Source organism: Lutra lutra, chromosome 2 (genome assembly GCF_902655055.1).
Source record: "Lutra lutra chromosome 2, mLutLut1.2, whole genome shotgun sequence".
In the NCBI taxonomy this organism is placed as follows: domain Eukaryota; kingdom Metazoa; phylum Chordata; class Mammalia; order Carnivora; family Mustelidae; genus Lutra; species Lutra lutra.
This window is the reverse complement of record NC_062279.1, coordinates 127,224,271-127,244,572: the sequence shown is the minus strand read 5'-3', so window position 1 is coordinate 127,244,572 and position 20,302 is coordinate 127,224,271. Positions and strand designations below refer to the sequence as shown.

Below are 20,302 nucleotides of genomic sequence, written 5' to 3'. Positions count from 1 at the left end.
CTGTATTCTTTTGACATTAAAATCAGTGTGGTGAAGACTTTCTATGCAAGAACACAAAAGCCAGGAACTATGAAAAGAAATTAATAAATGTGAACATGTAAAATTTCAGGTATCTGCATTTTAAAGTCATAAAGTCAATAACAAATTGAGAAAAATACCTGCAAAACATGAGACAAAAGTAATATTCTTAACATGTAGGTAAAGAATGGGTAAGTCAACAAAAAAAATGCAACAGTACAGTAGACAAAAGAATAAAAAATATTTACAGAAAAGACTGATGGCTTTTATACATTTGAAAAGGTGCTCATCCTCACCCATAAGACAAACACAGGCTTAAATCATAATCACATACCATTTTTCACCATTTCACGATCATGTCAGATCATGAAGTTTGATAATACATTATGCTAGCACTTCCACACATCACTGATGTAAATGTATGTTGGCGCAATTTCTTTGGAGCCTGGTTTGGCAGTATCTTTCAAAAAATTATGATGTTTATCACCTTTGACCCAGTCGTTCTAAGAATTTATTCTGCAGATGGTGTACTTGCACCTGGGCAAGTCTGTGCAGGGAAGCATGTCAAAATACTAATTGCAGCAATGCCTATAATTTTAAAAGATTAAAAGCCATCTAAATGCCCATCAATAGGAAATCAGTTAAATTATGGCATATCCATACAGGGAAGGTTTGCTGCTGTTAAGGAGAATAAAGTAGGTCTCACATGGAGTCATTTGTACAGTAGATCATTTGGAAGGGGAAAAAAGTGAAAAATATGTATAGTACTTTATCATTTTTTAAATAAAAAGAGGTGAGGAAATATATGCATCTATTCTCATTTAGAATATATTTCTAGAAATACACTTAGAAAATGGAAATAGTGGTTGTATCTGGAAAGAGGGCTATGGAATGAACAGCAGTGAGAAAGCTTCTTTATAATGTATACTCTATTGTACTATTGGATTTTTTTTTACTTTGTGTATATAATATCAACTCCAATTGATATTTGAAGACTATTTATCTATTAGAGCTTTCTTATTACGATCTGTCATCATCTTATTACCAACCTAGTGTTGTGCTTGATCACACTTAGTTTGTATTTTACTCACTTTTTTAGTTAGCTTTTTATCTAGATGGTTTGCATCAGTGAAATATGCTTTGGAATTCTAAGTACTGTATATCACTCTTAGCTATGGAATGTCATATTTGACATGCACATCTCTAGTGTAATATGGGTATTTTAAAGTCTCAAGTGTAAAACAGACATGAACACCAAAAATGACCTCTTACAGGACCCCCTCCAGTAAGATTATTTTCAATAATTGTTGTGATGCATTATACTTTGTATTAGTGTAAGATTTTCCTAGAAAAAGTAACTACTTACTGATTGTCTATTTTAATTGCAGCTCAGTGTGATTACAGTGCAGAGAAGAAAAGCAGCCTCCATGATGAATCTGGAAAATATTTAAAAATATTCATAGTTCACTCACAGAACTTTAGAATTGGGAAAGCTGTTGGACTAGAAGTGTATTGAAATGGTAAAAACCTGCAGAGAATGGTTAAGGCTTGTGCCATTTTGCATAAGCATTTTCCATTCTGTTTTGAGGGTTATTGGAAAACAGAACAGTGGCAGCTTCCTGTAAGTAAAGAAAAGATAACCTTATATTGAGCTTCAGTGGAGAATAAAGCCAGCTGAGAAGAATTCATTGCCTTCATCAACGTGTCTGTTTTTCAATTCCCCCTTTCTTCCCTTGGAAGAGCATAACAATTTTCAATCTGTACTAATCATGAGAAAGAGATTTTTTAAGACAATGCTAGAATTCTAATATTTCAGGTTCCATGATTTGAGAATTTCACATCTAATTGTTACTCGTAACTCATTTTTTAAGTTCCCAAGTATCCATTTTATTATAAACTCATAAATGTAATAAATTATGCACTTTCTAAAATGATGCTGTCATGTATTTTAATGTATAATTATAGTGATTCATTTTTAATTTATATGATTTCCAGTATTTATCAGATATATAAGAATGGGAGGTTTTGTTTTTTATTTTGCTCTATTACTCAAAGCAGTACTAATCAAATGGAATCTTTAAGTCTGAGAATGCATGGGCATTAAACTATTGCAGTCTAGTTGATTTTCACAGATCCACATAGTTAGCTATTCTCTGCTCCTGGTTTGAACTTGGGACACCCTGCTTTCCAGTGATGAGTGCAGGAAAGTTTGCATCTGGTTAACAAGTTAGGAAACTATTACAGTAGTCCAGATAAAAGATAATGAGTTGAGTTTGAAGTGACATGAAAACCTTCATGTGTGAATATTTGAGCAGTTGTCAGAAGCTCAGGAGTGGTGTTGGCAAACCAGGATAGGAAGGGAGTCTTTGGCATGGGACTGAAAATGAAGCCATGGAGTCTAGGAGCTTCCCTGGAGGTTTATGTGATGTGGCTGACTACCTCTTCCCCTCATTTCTTGTGCTGTAGCTCTGATGGCAGCCTTCTGCTTCCATCAGTACATCATCCTTCCTTCCCCCAGGATCTCTGTGTCTCCCTTGCCATCTGCATGTTCTTCAAATCACCACTGCTCAGACATCCCTGCCTCAGAGAGCCTTCCAGCCTCCAGACCAGGTCAGGTCCCCTTGTAGTTCTCATAACATGTGCTGGATTTTTGATTCACAGCACTTGGGAAACTTAGTAATTAACTCTTTTTGAATCTTTTTTCCAATGCCGTCAGTCTGCAGACTCCTTGAGAACAAGATCCATGTCTGCCCTGCTTCCTTGTATTCTTAGCAACCCAACATAGTTTCTGGCACACAGAAGGTATTCAGTAACTGTTTTGTCAAAAACTGAAGGATTTTTAAGGACAGGACCTTTGAAAATTGTCTTCATTTTGTTGAATGAGTTCAGGGAGAGGAGTCCTTGAAGGAGACCGAAGACAAGCAGGGAGAAGGCTGTAGCCAGGAGAACTGAATATGACAAAAACTAAAGGAGGCAGGGACTCCTATCTTATTTGTAGGAGGGGACAAATGGTTGCTAGTGTCAAATGCAATGATGAGATGAAATAATACAAATACGATAGTTAAATGATAATTAGGCACTTAGCTTACTTTCATTTCCTCAGAATTTTTCATTTGATTCTCTAACGTAAATTTCTTCCCATGTCATTCACAGGCTAATTTCCATGTAATAAGAGTTATGTTCATATTCATGTTTATAGAATATAAAATTTATTTTTAAAAACTTTTTAATTAGAGAAGATGCTAGAATTATATCGTACCAAAAAAAAATGAGACTGTAGGAGGAAGCACTTCAGAAACTAACACTGTGGACAAATGGAATATAAGTATGATTATTGTCATTTTTTAAGAAGAAAATCTAACTTCCCAGACTCATTTCTTCAAGGTATATCTTTTAGCATAAGCACTTTCTTTAAACTTTGGCCATAGGCACCTTCTCTTTACATTTGAATATTGATAACCCTCTCTCCAGTTGGATCTCCTTGTATACTCAGATTGTCTCCAAATAAAGGACAGGCTACTAATAGGCAGATGATAGTCCTTTCTTACCTCTGCTGAATTTGAATTTGAACAGAGGTAAGCTGTGTTTACCAACAGAATTGAACATACATGGCTATTTTTCTTTCAGAAAAGTTTGTTAGCTAGATTTCCAAAGTAAAAATGTAGTGGAGTCTGTGACTTTTCTCATATTGGTCAGTCTTGCCTTCATTTACAAAGATAGTAAATATCAGTTTTCTGTGAACTGTATTTTAGGAGACAGAAGAAATGAATAGGAAAGAGAGAAAAGAAATGATGTAAATCTGAAATTGAGGACAACACAGCCAGTTCATTTTATTTATTCATGTTTCTTTATTTGTGTCTCCCTGAGGAAGAAAAGAGATATGATTACCTCTTCTTCCCTTTGTATACAAATATGCAAATTGGGGCAGCCAACAATCTTCTAATTTCTCCTCTGGTGTGATCACTGTAACTACCCCAAATATGGGAGAACATTAGCAACAATTCAGTCATTCGTTTATTCAGCAAATATGAATATTTCATAGCTACACAGTCTGCCAAACCAACTCTCAGACAAATCAAGGAAGAATGAAAAAAATACTTTAAGCATTTTGGTATAAATTCTGTTCTTTAACCATAATGTATTTTATCAATTTTTCCAAAATAGCAAATCTGTAATGGGCTTTTTTGCAAACATTTTAATCAAAAATAATTAGGTTTTTTTAGCTTATTTTAAAATGTATATATACATAGAGATATGTGCACAGAGAGGAGACAGACACGGCATCACCTCAGTGTTACGTATGAAATCTGTCCCTTACCAGCCCTTCAGACTTGTTCAAACATGTGCCTCTGGGGCAGTGTTAACTGTCTTATCTTAGTATTTATATGGAACTAAATAAATATGTATGTACTTAAGTAACAAAAATCATGGGGTGGGTGGGAAGGATCTTCAAAGTAATATTTATAACCCTGGCACTCACCCAGCTACCAAGGAAACCAATCTACACTAAGGAAGTGGTCTTGTAGCCCAAGGGTTCACCACAAAACATGCTCATGTGCCCCCACTTTCCTGTAGACACTCCCATGTACTAGTTCTAACATCATTCTTGTTTCTTCCACTCAAAAAGTAGACTGGAATGTAAGCAAGCATGTGAGAATAACATTATGGAGCTAACTTGGAATCTTCTCTAGTTTATTTCTTTCTAAATATACATTCTTAAGTTCACTATTTTTAGAAAACAAATTACTGCTGCTACTGGGCACCACTGTTGAAATTCACTGGGGTGGAGGAGGTGGGGATGGCACAATCCACTTTGAGTCCTTTTGCCAGGCAGGCGCTGGCCTCTGGAAGTGCTCCAATTTTCCATATATCCTCCTTCATCATTCAATAAATATTTATTAAGCACCTACTTCATACCAGATGTGCTTAGGATACATCAGTCTTATGCCCAGAACCAAAAATTACATTCAAGGTGTAAAAAAACTATTCCTTTGTTATAGAGCACGACAGAGAGCTGGGGATGGGGTGAGTGGTAGATACCTAAGTGTGAGGAAGACAACATACTAGAATCCCCAGGGCAAGGGTATGGTTCAAACTACATACCCTTCCACTTTCCCAACCCCAAGACAGTCTAACATAGTCTCTTAGGGAGGCATGCTTTGGGAGTTACTATAGTTAGTGATTCATGGAAATGTACATATAATTTCTCATTAGTATTTGGGATGAGAAAAGAAAAATTACTATTCTAGAGTGTGCAGTTCCATTAATGCAGCTTAAAATCATGTTTGGTTTTTTGGAATTTGAATTTCACTGTTGGGAGATATTGAGCATATTTTTGACTCAAATCTTAAACTCTTTTCCAGAGGTTTTGTTGCTGAGCCAAATCTTTGCCCCAGAAGCCAGACTGGTCATCCATCCCTTTTAAATTTTGTTATGTCATTACAGGGTGCTGCTTAGGTCCTTTTAGCTTCAAGTCTGTCATCCAGTTTGTTACTTATAAGCATAGGGACCATTTCTGTTTTATTTTGTTTTAGTGCTATGTTTCTTTTATAAATACAACTTTGTATTTATGGCAATGCCATCTACAGATTTGGTAAACATACCACCCATATTCTCATGATAATCATGAAAAAGATGAGAACTAGACAGATGTGAATACAGTTGTTCTCTTGGAACACAGTAACCACCAGCTCCCGTATGGATAATTAATCAGGATCCGTGGGACCTGGTCATTTCAGCCTGTTTTTAATCTAGCCCATTTGCTGCTGCTTCACCATCACAAAAGTTATTGAGAAAGACCCAGCATTCTGTCCAGTGAAAGTTCCTTTATGCCACAACTGTCATACTCTACAGACCTAACCTGGTAATCCTGTCCAAGAAAAAAATGTAGTCAGATTTTTTTTTTTTTTTTTTTTTTTTTTTTTTAGGATTTATCTATTTATTAGAAAGGGAAAAAAGCAGACCATGCTGAACACAGAGCCCCATTCGGGGCTCAATCCCAGGACCCTGAGATCATGACCTGAACTGAAATCAGGAGTCAGCCACTCAATTGACTGAGCCACCATGTGCCCCCAGATAGATTTCTTTTTAGTAGATCCATGTAGCAGCCTACTAATCACTGGGTTTTTTTTTTTTTTTTATGTTTATTTAAAACCCTGGAAGCTTTTAATATGGCATCATGGAAATGTTCATTCAATATTTTCATCCTATTTTCAAAGAATTAAAAAAATCAGAGCAAAATGTGATGCATAGAAAATCTGTTAACACTAAGATTTGTGAAGATTAAAAATATGAGACTAGCATCTCCTTTCATATAAACTATAGGGGATAAAAGAGAATGGGAAAAATTATAATCATGTTTCTACAAGTAACCAAAAGAATGTATTGGGGAATCTTTCCCTGGATCTACAGTACTCATCCTGATGTTTATGACTGTTTGTTTATTGTCCTATGGAAGATGCGTGCTGGCATTTTGCATTTATTACCTCGTAGAATTCAACAGACCTGCTGGTTAGAGTTTTATCATTTCCTTTTCCAAACATATAAGGTACTATAATCAGTAAGCAACTTAATCAGTAAGCCTCAACTAGTCCTCGGTACTCAAAGTGAAAAAAAATGCCTTTCAAATGTCATGTTGAATACAATGCTCCTTTTGACCCAGGAAATCATACAACAGGATATCAACTACTTTACAGTTGTTAAACACAACATATTTATGTTTTTGGTAAATACAGGGGGTTTTTTGGTGAAATTGTTACCACCCACTAAAGAAATCTGGAAGCCTTCAAAAAAGGTTTTTCTAACTTCCTTTGCTTAGATATATGTTGTCTGCTAAAGTTATTTGACTTTTTAGGTTATGGCAATTTCTTTTCAAGGTTTGAAAAAATTACCAAATCCCACTTGATAGGAAGATGCTTTTCCTAAGAAGTTTCCTATATAATGCAGTCTCTTTAAGATTTCCAGACTTTTTGAATGAGTGATTAACAATTTCACCAAAAAAAAGTGTTATATGTCCCAAAAAGTCATAAATATGTTTAGCAATTATAAAGTAGTTGATAAAATATTGTATGATTTCTTATGGCAAAACAAGCATGGTATTTTAAAGCATGATGTTTGAAAAGTATATTTACTCACTTTAAGTACTTGGGACCAGTTGAGGCAAAGATATGATCACAGGGATTTAATATGAAAAAGAAAGGCTCAGACAATTCAAACAGAAAAGCTGGAGCAGAGCCATAATTAGCAAGAGAAGGAAAGCGCCCTTTGAGGCTGCTACATGGTGGAGGGAAACACCAGAGAAAAAGATTTGCTTCATAAAGAAATTGTATCACACTGGTAAGAAACCTGAAATTAGAACCATCAGCCAGATTAGTGGGTAAAATAACCATAATTAACCCATAATGTAAAATGCAGTATTTCAAACAGCCATAAGTAAGCCCAGCAGTAGTGAGACTATCAGGATACACTAGTGATAAATTAGGAATGATACATGATTTTTTTTTATCTTTGCTATTTAATTTGGCATTGCTTGATTTATTCATTTCTGCACTTGATCTTAGCCAAAAGCCCAAGAAGTGATGACTTATTTCTAAAAACTAACCAGACTTAATGTACTTTATATCACAAAAAACACTGATTTGAAGGTTTCGCATAGTTTTAAGTCTGCAGACATTAGTCTTAATTCCAGATTCATCATCAAGAAACTATGTAATTTTAAATAGTTCTCTAACTTTCTAAACCATGTGTCAGGACATAGGAGAATTAAGTTTCTGATGGCACTGTTTTCCTCTTTGATGGTATATGCATATATTTTATCTGTAAATATGTGTGTGTTACATGTAGGTTACATAAATGTATAGGAAATGAAACCAATACCATTCTCCCTAGAAGGCAGGAACTGACCACAAGCCGATCATGTTGCTCATTATCCATTAGGTTATGTCCAGTCATTCAACTGGTACATGAACATGTTTTAAGCCAACATTGTTTTACTTTATAAAAATTCATTGAACTAAAGCTTCCATGTATAATCCTGAGTATACTCAAGAACACACTATTTGATGTCAACTATTTTTATATTCTGAGAGGCAATAGAGCCCAGGGAGTTCAACTTCAGCCTGGTTGGGATTAACTCGCAACTGACCAACTGACTTTATTTTATTAAGTGACTTAATTTCTGTGCCTCCATTTCCTCATCAGCAAATTAGGTAGTGGTGCCTACCTCACATTGTGAGGGTTAAGCAAACTGATATGCATAAAATACAGACCAGTGTCTGCCATTTGATAAACCCTTTTATCTGCATAAGTCTGAAGGGTCCCCTGAAGGCTAAGTAGAATGACAGAATCCATTTTTATTTCAGGTTTTCACTATGGAGATGGCATTGTCAAGGCTGTAGATACTGGGGACAGGAGAGGGAGGTATAAATTTTAGCAAGACTTGAGTCAAGGAAACAGATAAGAGGCTGCGGCTATAATCCAGGCAAAAAATGATAAATCTTGAATTACATGGCAGGTGGTAGAGGGATTGAGAGTAGTGAAAAATACTGCAGTGAGAAACAGAGACCTGGCTCACCATGTGGCTGTGGGAGTTAAAGGACAGACTCACAAAGGACTCCCAGGTTTCGGGTATGGATGACACTCTCGAAGGCAGGACAGGGAAGAGGAGGAGCTTCACGATCTCTAGCGCCTACGTACATCTGGCAGAAAATACTCAGTAAGCAGCCCATGAGAACTCAGGAAGAGCTGGACTGCACAGACCTCAGACTCTGCAGCAGAGAATCGCTGAAGTCAAGGGAGTAGATAACAGATTTGCCTTAAAACTCATTTTCAGTGACCAGGCAATCTTCTCTTCTATGCCAGACTAGAACCTATCATCTGATGCAGTTCTGAACGTTAACGGGAAATCATATTGAAGATTTCAACCTTGAAGTTAATTGCAAAGTTGGCTGCAGATGGCTAATGTTTCAAGGATAGAATCTGTTTTCTAAGTGATCTGGGTAAAAAAATGAACACAAGTCCCTGGTGCCACATTTCCCATCACATATTGCAGAACTGCCGATGATAGGCCCTTCCTTTGGCTCCTGGGGACTTAATTTCCCTGGGGAACTATTGTGGTTATTCAACTTTAAGACCTTGCAGGAAGAACCACTGTTATTCCTCTCCGGGGTCTTACTCAGAGCAAGCTACATGGAAGTAAATAGTAGTGACTATTTAGGAGGAACAAGGAGAAATAAACAAGCTTTTAGCCAAATGTATGAACAATTCATGTTTAAAAAAAAAAAAAATGACCAAGATTTTACAAAAATTAGAAATTGCAGCACCTGAGATTGCAGCACCACCCTGTTGTGGCTCATAATCTACCAGAGAATCTAGACTATAAACCCATAGCAGCTTTGCTGTTCCCAAGATAAAGGAAAGTGTGTTTCATTCTATGCTAATTTCTGCCTGCAGTGGTTAAAGACTGTTTCAGGCTGGGAAAACAAACCCAGAAATTAGAACTAGGGTCCAGGTCCAGTTCTGCCAGTGCTTACTGTTGTAATTTTGGACCTACCTCCTTTGTAGAGTGCAGAGATCTCTTCTTTTTCCTAGTGTTGCAGAATTCTGTGATCAAAAGATAGCACTTAATGAAACTAGCCTTTGAAAAATTATTTTTGAAGGATCTTAAAGTCTTCCTGTCATTCAATAATACATTTCTTGCCTCAGAGGGCTCACTGTTGTCAACATGTTGTTGAAATCAAGGCCTTGTTCCTAACATAGTCTACCATTTACTAAGTGCCTACTGCATGCTTTAGATGTTTATGAACTTGCTTGAAAAATCTCAATAACCTAACCCCACCCCAGTAGATAGTGGGGTGTAATCCTTTTGTACAGAAGGGAAGATGGAAACTTATGCAGGGTAGGTGACATAGCAAAGGTCCCGTAGCTGATAAGTTTCAGTTAGCCTTTAAACCCAGGTCTCCCTGACCCTGCAGTCAGATTACTTTCAGGTCAAAAACTGTATTCTGGAAAGAACTCCAGGCAGGGAAGACTAAAAATAAATGGTCATCATTTTCCTATGTCTCATCATCGGAGTTGGGCCAGACAGCAGCCCAGTGAATCTGTGCTCTTCGCTCTGTCCCCTACAGCTCTTCTTCCTAAACGGTCCAACAGTTGACTTACATACACCAATTCAGGACTGGTATGTCATATACATCTTTAAACACTTAGTAAAATCAGATTTCAAAAGACACTTAAAAATGTATTGCAAAATGTACAGCATTTATTCACATACAGACAAAAAGGCACAAATTCTACTAAATAGTTCAACAAAAAAATACAGCTGTCCTCAACTAGTTTTATAAATACTTTCAAAAAGGGGGTAGAAATAAATACAGGATTGGGCCATGTAATATAAAATAGTCATCTCTACATATACTTTGTTTAATTTCTGATTTTTTTTTTAACTCTTCATGCACCTTTTTTTTCCAATTTTAGCTGAATGGACACCAAGCTAGGCACATAGTGAAAAATCCTCTGTACAAGGTTACAAATGTAATGACAAGTTTGTCCATTTCAAAATAATTAAGATTTGTACACAACACATAGAACCCTTCATTTTCGATTTTGTGTTTATAACCTAACAAATGACATTCCAGGCAACTTTACAAAAGTTTAACTAGCCTACATTTTGACATAATACATTGATCATAATCAAAGATATTTCTTGGTCAGGATGCACAAGGAAAGATAAAGCTTCAAAGAAAAGAAAGGAAAACAGAGCAAATGGCTCCTAAGAGAGTGCAAGTGGGTAGGGTGGGTGGGTGCTGCGTATGGCCGCCTCATACAGAGTTCCCAGCAGGACATGAACTAACTTACAAAGCTATCATTACACTGTCAGAGAAACCGTGCTCTATACCATTTGCATTTCAAAGCAGGAATAAAAAGTGTGGGCTTTTTATTTTTGTGTTTTGTTTTTGTGTGGGTTTTTCTTTATTTTTTTGTTTTGTTTTTTTTTTTTGTTTTGTTTTTTGTTTTTTTTTTGGTTCAGCATAACTTGGAACATTTGAAAGCTTTTCAACCTAAATGTGGGGAAAAACAGGTAAGGCATTATTTTTGCACAAAACTAGCATTCCTAAATAGTGCAAATGAATCTGGTACCTCTTAAAATGGTGAGAGGTCATATACTTACTAAAATTTAGATTTTCTTTCTATGGCTTGACAGATTACCCCTCTATATATTCTACTCTCACCCAGAGCTGTTGCTGTGGTCAAAATGTAACTGTAAAAAGTGTCCACCTTCTTCTGTATCCAACAAAAACATTTTTGCTCATATGCAAAAAATCTGATTTTTAAATTACGCTATGAGTAAATGTACAACTTGGATTCATTAAGAAACTCCTAATATCTGTAGCAACAGCTTATCTGGACAGCAGTCTTTCAGAATGAGCCCCATAGCTCAAAAATAGTCAATCTAAAAACCTGGGTCATTCTTTCCCCTCCCCTGAATTAGCTACTAAAATGTATTCGAAAAGTTAAGACTTGGTTTGAAAATGTCATACATACAATGGGGATGTGACAGATCTACTATTTGATCATCGGATAAAACTTGCATAGCAAGATGGAATTCCATAAGCCTTTTTTGCTGTTGACAATCACCTGGAAGACTTGAAAGGTAACTACAGAACTCAAAGCATCCCTCGTTAAGTATCAGAATGTCCCTGCCACATGGAAACAGATGTATAAATGAATCAGGAATCTGAATACTGGTATTAACAAACTAAGGATAATTTAGGGGAAGTTGGGCTTGTTCCAAGTGCCCATAATTCTAAATTTCATTGCTACTTAAACTTTAAGTTTGATTCACAACTACATTGAATTCCAAAGAAAATTAACAGGACCTTAACACTATCCACTGTCTTCATACATACGCACTACAGTGAGTGCAAAAACAGAACATTGTACTCAAATTTAATGCTAAATTCATTATTGCTGATAACTTACTAGTTATTGCCATTTGCAATTAGAAAGTCCAAGTTACGAATTGGAGCTTAGAACTCTGACTCCAGGAAACCTATTACACTTCAGTCTCTTTCCCGTATAATCTTGGTCAATGGTAAGAGGTTATCGCAACTTATTGCCTTTCTATTGTTTTTAAAATATAACCTATTTTGCTTTTTTTTTTCTTTTTTCTTTTTTTTTTTCTTTTCCTTTTTCTTAAGGAATCCATTCATGTTGGAAGCCCGGATTCCCCAACATATGCAATAGTGGTTGGCTCTGGGAAATATGTCACCAGAGTCTGGAAGTTCATCACTTGAACTTGAATAGCCATTAGTATTGTTGGAAGCCAGATGGTCAGGTATGCCAAAGGCCAGGGAGATCCCAAGTTGGCCCAAAAGGAAGTGGTTAGGGAAGAGGAAGGTCAAGAGGACTGATAAAAATGGGACCAACTGCCCTTTCTTACAGAACTTTCTAATGGCTTCTTTCTCCACCAGTCCCATACCCACAACACACTCAAGTGCTTCAGGCAACAGGACCTTGCTATACTGACCCTAAATCTGCAAGCTGCAGCAGCTCCCCCCTGCCCCTTCAGATCTTCTAGATCTGACCTTTTTTTTTAAATTCTCTCTTCCCCATCTGCTGTTCTAATTTACACATGAATTCCCTAGAGTCACTGAAGCTTCGGAGCTGCTGCCTCTAACTACAATGCAACAAAAACAGCCTTGTGGGCCAAAGTATAAATATGACTTCAACATCTACCACAGTCCCAGGAAGTAAGTTCTATGGGCTATTAAACGGTACGTGAGGGTTTCTCAAGAACTGCATCTGATTCCGCATATTCAGGTAACCAAGAGTTTGTGCTTTGGGAAAAATACAGAGGGCAATACAAACTCAGGAGGCTTCTGAAAGCCTTGCCCTCTGAAGACTTATTTCAGTCATTCTTATCTTAGTGTTTAATTCAGCCTCAAGTACTAATGTCTTGAGGGTTACAATCTACTCTTGTGTTTCCTCAACAAGTTGCAGATAACACACTTCTCACAACAGTGATTCATAAAGCACTCTGAAAAAAAATTCAATCTGACTTGCAAGTAAATGTGTTTGTGTAGCTCAGGAGTGATGGGGTTCTGCTTGTCCCCCACATCAGAGCTCTGGTCTAGCAACTCCACGGCAAGCCCGCGGCACCCCCACGCCATCTGGGTTTCATCAAGAGGCCAGAATGCTTCTCCTGATAATATCTGTCCTCCGGCTGATAGTGCTGCTGGCGTGTATGCATTTCTTTTCTGATGCCTCACTCTCTGAGTCACTCATCTCTACATCAGGGACATACCCGTCATTCTCATTGTCAGATTTTAATTTGTTCTTTACCCTCTCCTTGGCTGGAACTCGGCCTAAGCCCAAATAGGGGTAGTCTGAGTGCTGGTGGCAGGCCCCCTCGTGGGCCTCTCCCTGCTGCTGCCGTTCCCCTTTCTTTGGAATCCGGAATCCTCCCCAGTTTTTCACTGGGCTGGCAGGTGTTGTAGGCACTTTGACTGCAGTCTGGTTACAGTTTACTTTGATGAGGGAGCCGTTGCACTTGGGCACTATCTCCTTCCTTGTGCCAGGTGCTGCCTGCCCCGCTCCCAGGGAGGCGGCAGCTCTGCTGTTGTCCAGGTGCCTCTGGGACACGTCTGTGGACCTGAGAGGCTTGTGACTCTGTTTACAAGGTCTGTCCTTTAAGTCTCCCTTACTGAGATCACAATGAAAACGATGGTCTCTTCTGTCCCCATGGTCTGGCATCACCAGCCCATTTTTCTGCTGTGCTGATATGAGACGTGCTTCTGCAAAGGTCTTTTCAAAACTCAAAAAGCTCTCTGGGACCACCATCCCCTCCCTTCTCCCACACAGGTCCGGCTGCTTCAGCAGGGTTTTGCCTCCACTCCCAGTGCTGTTCGGCAATAGATCTCGCTTATGGGGCTTTTTCAGCGAATGAACCAAGGAAGTACCCATTTGCTTCCTGAAGAACGCAGAATGCCACTTCAAGTCCTCTATCTTGGGAGCATCAGGGCCCACAGAAGGACTGTTAAACAAAAGCATGTTTTCCAGTGAGGAGGAGGAGCAGGAGGAAGAAGGCACACCTATGAACATATAACCACAAAGAAAAAAATTACAGAAGCAGATCCAAAAAAAATAAAATTCTAGAACCTTAGCATGGCCCTAGTAATGCAAACTACCCACCCAACAGTACAACGCACAACCACCCAGTCTATAAAAATTTACAGAGAAATATTATCCGCCTTGAGAATCTGCATTCAGTCTGTAGACTTGATTTAATATGCTGTATTTTCTAAAATAGCTGAAGCTCACAGAAGTTTTCATGAAACATCTTTCCAAGAGAAACATTCTCCTTCAAACAAAACAAGTGATCTGACTTTCAAAGAGGAATCCATGCAGAATGCCCCTGGTCAAGCACTGCCTCTGCCCCTGCACCTGGTTAGGCATCTGCCTCTGAGACAAGAAAGAGAGCATCACAAGGGCAGCAACTGGGGCCTTAGAAGTTTGAATCTCCAAGGGCACCTGGGTGGCTCAGTCAGTTAAGCACCCAACTCTTGATTTCTGGCTCAGTTGTGATCTCTGGATCATGGGACTCAGCCCTGCATCGGGCTCCACAGTCAGCATGGAGTCCGCTTGAGACTCAACCCTCTGCCTCTGCCCTTCCTCCCTGCACCCTCTCTCACACTGGCGTGGTCTCTCTCAAATAAATAAGTAAATGAAAATCTTTAGAGTTTCTTTCTCCAAAGTTAATGTACCCTCATGGGGCTATGATGAGGATAAGTAACTGTAAGTACATGAAACGAGAAAGGAAGATTTAGTTTAAAATCATTCTTGATACCTAGTAAATGTCTTTTAAATCTTCACTATTATATACAAAGCCTATTTGTGGAAGTAAACTGAACTGTCACCCAACACAAGAAGGATAAGTTAAAATGGTGTTTTGCAAACATTTTTGCTGCAAATCACAGTAACTAAAATTTCACAATGTAACCCAGTAAGAGCTCACATTTCATGAAATCATATTAGCCTTCCCCACCAGATGTGGCACTGACATGTCACTTGCTTTCAATGCTGGTGGTTACCCACTGAATTCATCTCACAACCAACTAAGGAATCATAACCCTCAACAATGAATTCATAACACACTGGATTTTATCATCACAAGGACCATGTTTCTGCAAGAGCCTCTGGGACATCTATAAAGAGCTGTTTTCATGTTCTGTCTCCCCTAAGGTATAAACCACCAGGAAAGCAAGGCTCTGCCAGGCAGGAGCCCAGTTGAGACCTCCCTGCTCCACAGACATGGGCACCACATGTGAACAGAACAGAGTGAGCAACTCCGAACATGATGGAGTTCAATAGAGCGCTCCGAACACGAAGGCATGTGGGCGCCACAGGGTAGGGAGTTCTACAGTCCACTGGCCAGAGACTGCCTGCTTTCTCAAGGATCAAACCTTCAGGTCAACCTTCATGCCACACTTCCATTTCTCTTCCTCAGTCACCTGCTGTGAGAAAACAAAGGTAAGAGGGACCGACATTTTCTAAACTCTGAGTTCCATCTACCTGGGATCCGTCTCTGAAAAGCCTTGGCCTCAGGACCTGGAAGCATGGTCCCCACTGAGGACGTGCTCCTCCAGCAGAACAGCCCTGCCGTTCTCAGCTTCACACACACGTCCAAACCATGGACCCTGACCGACATGTCTAAGCTGTGGCCATGTCCTCCTCACCTGGAACCACCTATCTTCTAAGACTGGGGATCCACCTGCGGCGTGAGTAAGAATACAGCTGAAAGTCTAAAACTGGAAAGGAGGGTGGGAGGAGGCATCCTAAAGGGTTTCCACTTCATTCCCTGTGGCAGCCTGCAGAAAGATTAATGTTGCTTTCAACCCACCACACTTAGTATGGGGAGGAAGGGTTTGTTTACCTTTTCTGGGATAGCAGTAGGATTTCCTCACAGCTATGTTACACAAAACACTTCCTAACCTGGTGAAGAATCTCAATCACTTACCCAAATAAAAACCTCAGCCATGAAATGCAGAAAGCTTCCTGCAATATCCAAAAAAAAAAATGACTCTTAAGTGAAATCAGATGAAAATGCTCTTTACAGCTTATTTTTATAGGTAATCACTCATTACATAACAACTTAACCAGAGTCACAGAAAGCCCTCCAATGGCACAACTCCACAGGCACAAAATGCATTGAGGATCCTGCTCAAGGGCAGCACAGGCAGCTCGGCCTATGCTGGCCAGAAGCTGGGGCATCTGCAGACAGCTGTTTACAGGAGGCCACAAAGACAAGGGATAAAATAGGTCCCATGTATTTATATTCAAGTAGGAATAATGAATGAAAGAAGTTCACTTGAAACACTGTGAGTCAAACAAACTGCTTTCCCTGATGAACCCTACTTAACAAAAATTTAAGTTTTACAACTATAAACTCTAGCTAATTATACATCTGGAAAATATTTCTTCTCGGGAAGAAAATTATCTAAGTAACATTAACAAGTTAATGCCATTAGTATTCACTATGTAACAACGCCTCAAGAATACCATTCAAAACTCCCTAAGTTTGTTTCTCTTTGTTCAGCTGACCAACTTAAAACTAGTTCCATTCATCTGGCTAGTTTTAGGTAAGCCAGAATTTGGATTTCAATATAATAGGGTATAACCACTTTGTTGCTCCTATGCGTCAGCCATCTACATCTACAGAGACAAAAAGTCACCGCAGCAGGAAAAGCTAGCTTTCTGTGGCCACACAAGGCAAGTGCTTTGGCCTGGGGACAGGGCCCTGAAGACCCAAGACCTGCCCGATCCACTCTGTGATCTCCTTCCCTGAGAGCCTCCCGATGCTGGCTCTGCGGGATTCACAGTCACAGAATGTCAGTACTCAGAGACCCAGGGGAGGTGGAGATTCTGAACCCAGCCCCTCTTACAGATCCAGGATCCCAGAGAGGTTCAAGGACTTGCCCTAGCATGCACCCTGCCTCCAAGTAACAGATGTGCTCTCCACAACAGAGAAGTATGTATCTTCGTTTCCTTGTTCACTCTGCCTAACCCAGAGCAATGTAGAAGAGAGGGCACTAAATAAACACTTGGCGCTGAATCTCAAAAACATCCAAACTTCCACCTACACCAAAATGTGCATTGGAAATGTTATCTCAACATGGATGTGGTGCCTTAACCATACTGTCTTAACAGATCTTACTTATCACACCTTACAAGGTAGATCCAAAGACCAGACAATCTGTAAGTCTTTATGGGTATCCCCATGACACTTTACAATTATCAGGTGCTTTGCAACACACCAGAGAAGTTGCTGTTCTACTCGAGTCTCACAAGAGCTCCCAATAGGAAGCCTGAGATACCATCCTCATGTTACACAGGAGGAAAATGGGGGAGCCTCCAAAAACTTGGGCTTGCTTGTGTTTGGCCTATAAGTAGAGGATATAGGATTCAATCCCTATTTGAGGTCACAGAGGTCACATCCAAAGCCCTTTTCCCTATACTGTGATGCTTCAGATGCCCAAAGATTTTCTTGAAATAGGAAAGTCAGTGCTTCCAAGATTCTCCTATAGCATACATAAAAGAAAATTAAAGAAACTATTATTTTTTTTTTCCCTTTCCCAGAACGTGAAGGCTTACAAACCCCTACACTATTGTTTGACCTACAAGAGCTTAATGCATACCTGAAACTCTTTCTTGCTCCAAGAGCTTAGTGTAAAGATTGAATATCTGTTCCTGGACTTTGCACACAGACCGCTTAATCTTTTCCCTGCGGGTCACCATGTAAGTGAGGTTCCGAACCTAGAACGTAGAGAATAAAGACGCTAAGTAAGCAACACATCATAACGGTACTTCAGTGTTTTTTCTTTACCTGAGAAATGTGTTCTACTAGGGCTGTGAGTGACGTCGAAATCAAGATGTACTTCAACATTTTATCCAATCTCTAAACCACTTTTGGGCTGCTAACTAGGATTCCGCGTAGGCAGCAGCCACATGGAAGAGAGACTGGATGGGGACCTTGAACAGAAGCCCTGCCTCATCCACCACACCCAGCCTGAGGCTCATCCCAGCAGGGAAGACCACTGGGGTCCAAGTCCAGACATGCCACCTCCTGCCAAAGGGCTCTGCATACCACCCCTCAGGAGCTACTCCCCATGAATTCTGATAGAAGGCTTTCGAGCAGTTCAGAAGCCACTTTATCAAGCATCTCTTGAAGATGGAATTAAGGAAGCACAGGGTCAAGGGCCATCACAGAACACCCTTGCCCACACCTGCCAAAAATGATCTCTGCACCAAGCCCACTAGAAGACCAAATGGGTACCAGAATCCAAGTAAACTTATTATCAACTGGACAGCATCTGAAATGCCTGCAGCCTACAGGTAGCTACTGTGTTCCTCTAGAATGTAAACCTAGGAAATGTCCTCCTTGCTTCGCTACTGATATGCTGTCAGCATCTCAAGTCCAACTCCCTGTATCACCACCACCAACTGCCACTGCCCTCTTCCACATTCATCTGTAAGTGACAAAAAAGAGCCAAGTACTAAAAGCTCCACTTGGCATCTGACCACAGCTGCTGGGGATCCCACATACACACCCACTAACCAATATGAACTAATCGATCCCTAGATTTGTTCCCCATTTTTAAAGCCACCTATGATCAGTTGATACAAAAACAAAATAACTAGTTAATAAACCTGACTAGATTGCATGCACCTGAAAACACAAATGTCAAATTCAACACCCCAGAGCTACAATTAAACCTCTTCAGGAAGATGAAGACCAGAGCCCCATTAGAGCTCAGCGGCGGAAGTGCAGGCCCTCCACCTCCGGCACAGCGTGGCGACACTCCCTTAACACCTGTCTTCCTGAGGTGCGGGCAACCCCCTTTCCCTGCCACCTCGACTGAACAAGCTGAAGGGTTCCCGACCTTTCCCGTAAGGGTGGCAACAAGCCCCACACACAGGACTTGGCACTTTGGCTTCTGTGCAAGCACCTCCCCTAAGGTTTCCAGTCCTTTCTGAACTCTAACCATTCCAGCTGCCCTTCCTGTGTTCACGGCTGTCTTGTCTCCAAGAGGACAGGAGGCATAAAGAGGGACTGGCTGGCTGGTTTTCTTCTTTTTTGCATCATGGTGGTTTCCAGGCCTATTGCAGGAGCACCCAGTCAGGTTTCTGCTGACCCTCATCACCTGGCGGACTACTCAGCATCCTCCTAACAGCTCTTCTTGATGTATAGACGTATGTGCGTGTGTATGTGTAATCTCAGAATTAAAGAATTGAGAAGAAAATCACTCTATCTCAGAGTCAATATTATTTTGGTGTAATTCACCTTGGCCAGAGCCTGTTCTGACAGCCTCAGGGCCCCAGGCCAGGAAGATGTCCTTTCTAAAAATCCTGACTTAATATGGGGATAGAAGTGGCTCACAGGCTATTATCTTTGGTAAGTATTGTTCCACCAGGGCGGAGGTTTGAGCGTGGAAGGCCAAAGAGAGGAAGAGGCAAGACTAGGTTTGTATCACAGATTAAAAACTTCTGCCCAACAGTTTTTACATCAAGGAATCTGACTTCTGGAAATAGGAAACAGAAACAAATTCTGACATCCTGAAAACAAGTGAAGTTACTCTATTCAAGTCAGATGTACACCCAAGATACTTACAGCCGACTTGAAAGTATCCATGAAAACAGAAAATAAGGAAACCAGGGTACCTGAACTTTGCATATTATTTAAATTTAATTCTGATCGCTTCAACCACTATCCCCAGGAAAGGCTTCCACCCTGACTGCTAAGTGGACAAATTCCACTACTATGCCCTCATGATCTCTGATAAGAAACCTCTACCTGTAACCCCAAAAAGCTAAGGCCAAGGTGAATTTTCATTGGGACAAATGAACCCCTGAATAACCTAGCCCTGGCTGACCACATTTAGACTAGTAAGCACACTAAACCTTCCCTCTCCTATGCACAAAATACTCCTCACAGGACAACTTCCACCAGCAGCCCCAGCTGCTCCTGGATGCTCTGCCCTTCCTGTACGCCGCTCAACCAAACATCCTCCCCGCCCCACTTCATCCTCTCGCAATTGCCAGCGAGGAGTTACCAAAAAAACCAGTTCATGGGTGCGCCCTCACAACACACTATACCAGAGTCAGGCTTTCCCCCAAAGCTGTGATTCTCAAACAGAAACATAAGAGGACCCTAAAACACAGGAAGCTGGCCACTAACCACCCCCACCCCCGTTTCTGGAGTCAGAGGTGGGATCCAAAACTCTGCATT

The 20,302-nt window shown here is 40.0% G+C and overlaps 2 protein-coding genes across 15 annotated transcripts in view; one reads left to right on the top strand and one right to left on the bottom strand.

Annotated features, from left to right (window-relative positions):
* SCLT1 (sodium channel and clathrin linker 1) overlaps positions 1-1,952 on the top strand; it is a 190,491-nt gene extending 188,539 nt beyond the window's left edge. For all 3 annotated transcript variants that reach the window (XM_047718435.1, XM_047718433.1, XM_047718434.1), the window contains one exon: positions 1,407-1,952. In XM_047718435.1, coding sequence (XP_047574391.1) covers positions 1,407-1,469 — 63 coding nt within the window. In that variant the 3' untranslated portion in view covers positions 1,470-1,952. The remainder of the gene's footprint in view (positions 1-1,406) is intronic.
* An 8,302-nt stretch (positions 1,953-10,254) lies between these two features.
* Positions 10,255-20,302, bottom strand: part of JADE1 (jade family PHD finger 1) — a 61,322-nt gene continuing 51,274 nt past the window's right edge. For 11 of the 12 annotated variants that reach the window (XM_047718426.1, XM_047718421.1, XM_047718424.1 and 8 more), the window contains 2 exons: positions 17,712-17,829; positions 10,255-14,108 (listed from right to left, as the gene is read on the bottom strand). In XM_047718426.1, the coding sequence (XP_047574382.1) occupies positions 13,198-14,108; positions 17,712-17,829 (1,029 nt within the window). In that variant the 3' untranslated portion in view covers positions 10,255-13,197. Of the gene's footprint in view, positions 14,109-15,588; positions 15,788-17,711; positions 17,830-20,302 lie in introns of all 12 variants that reach the window. The other variant, XM_047718432.1, reaches the window with a different exon arrangement.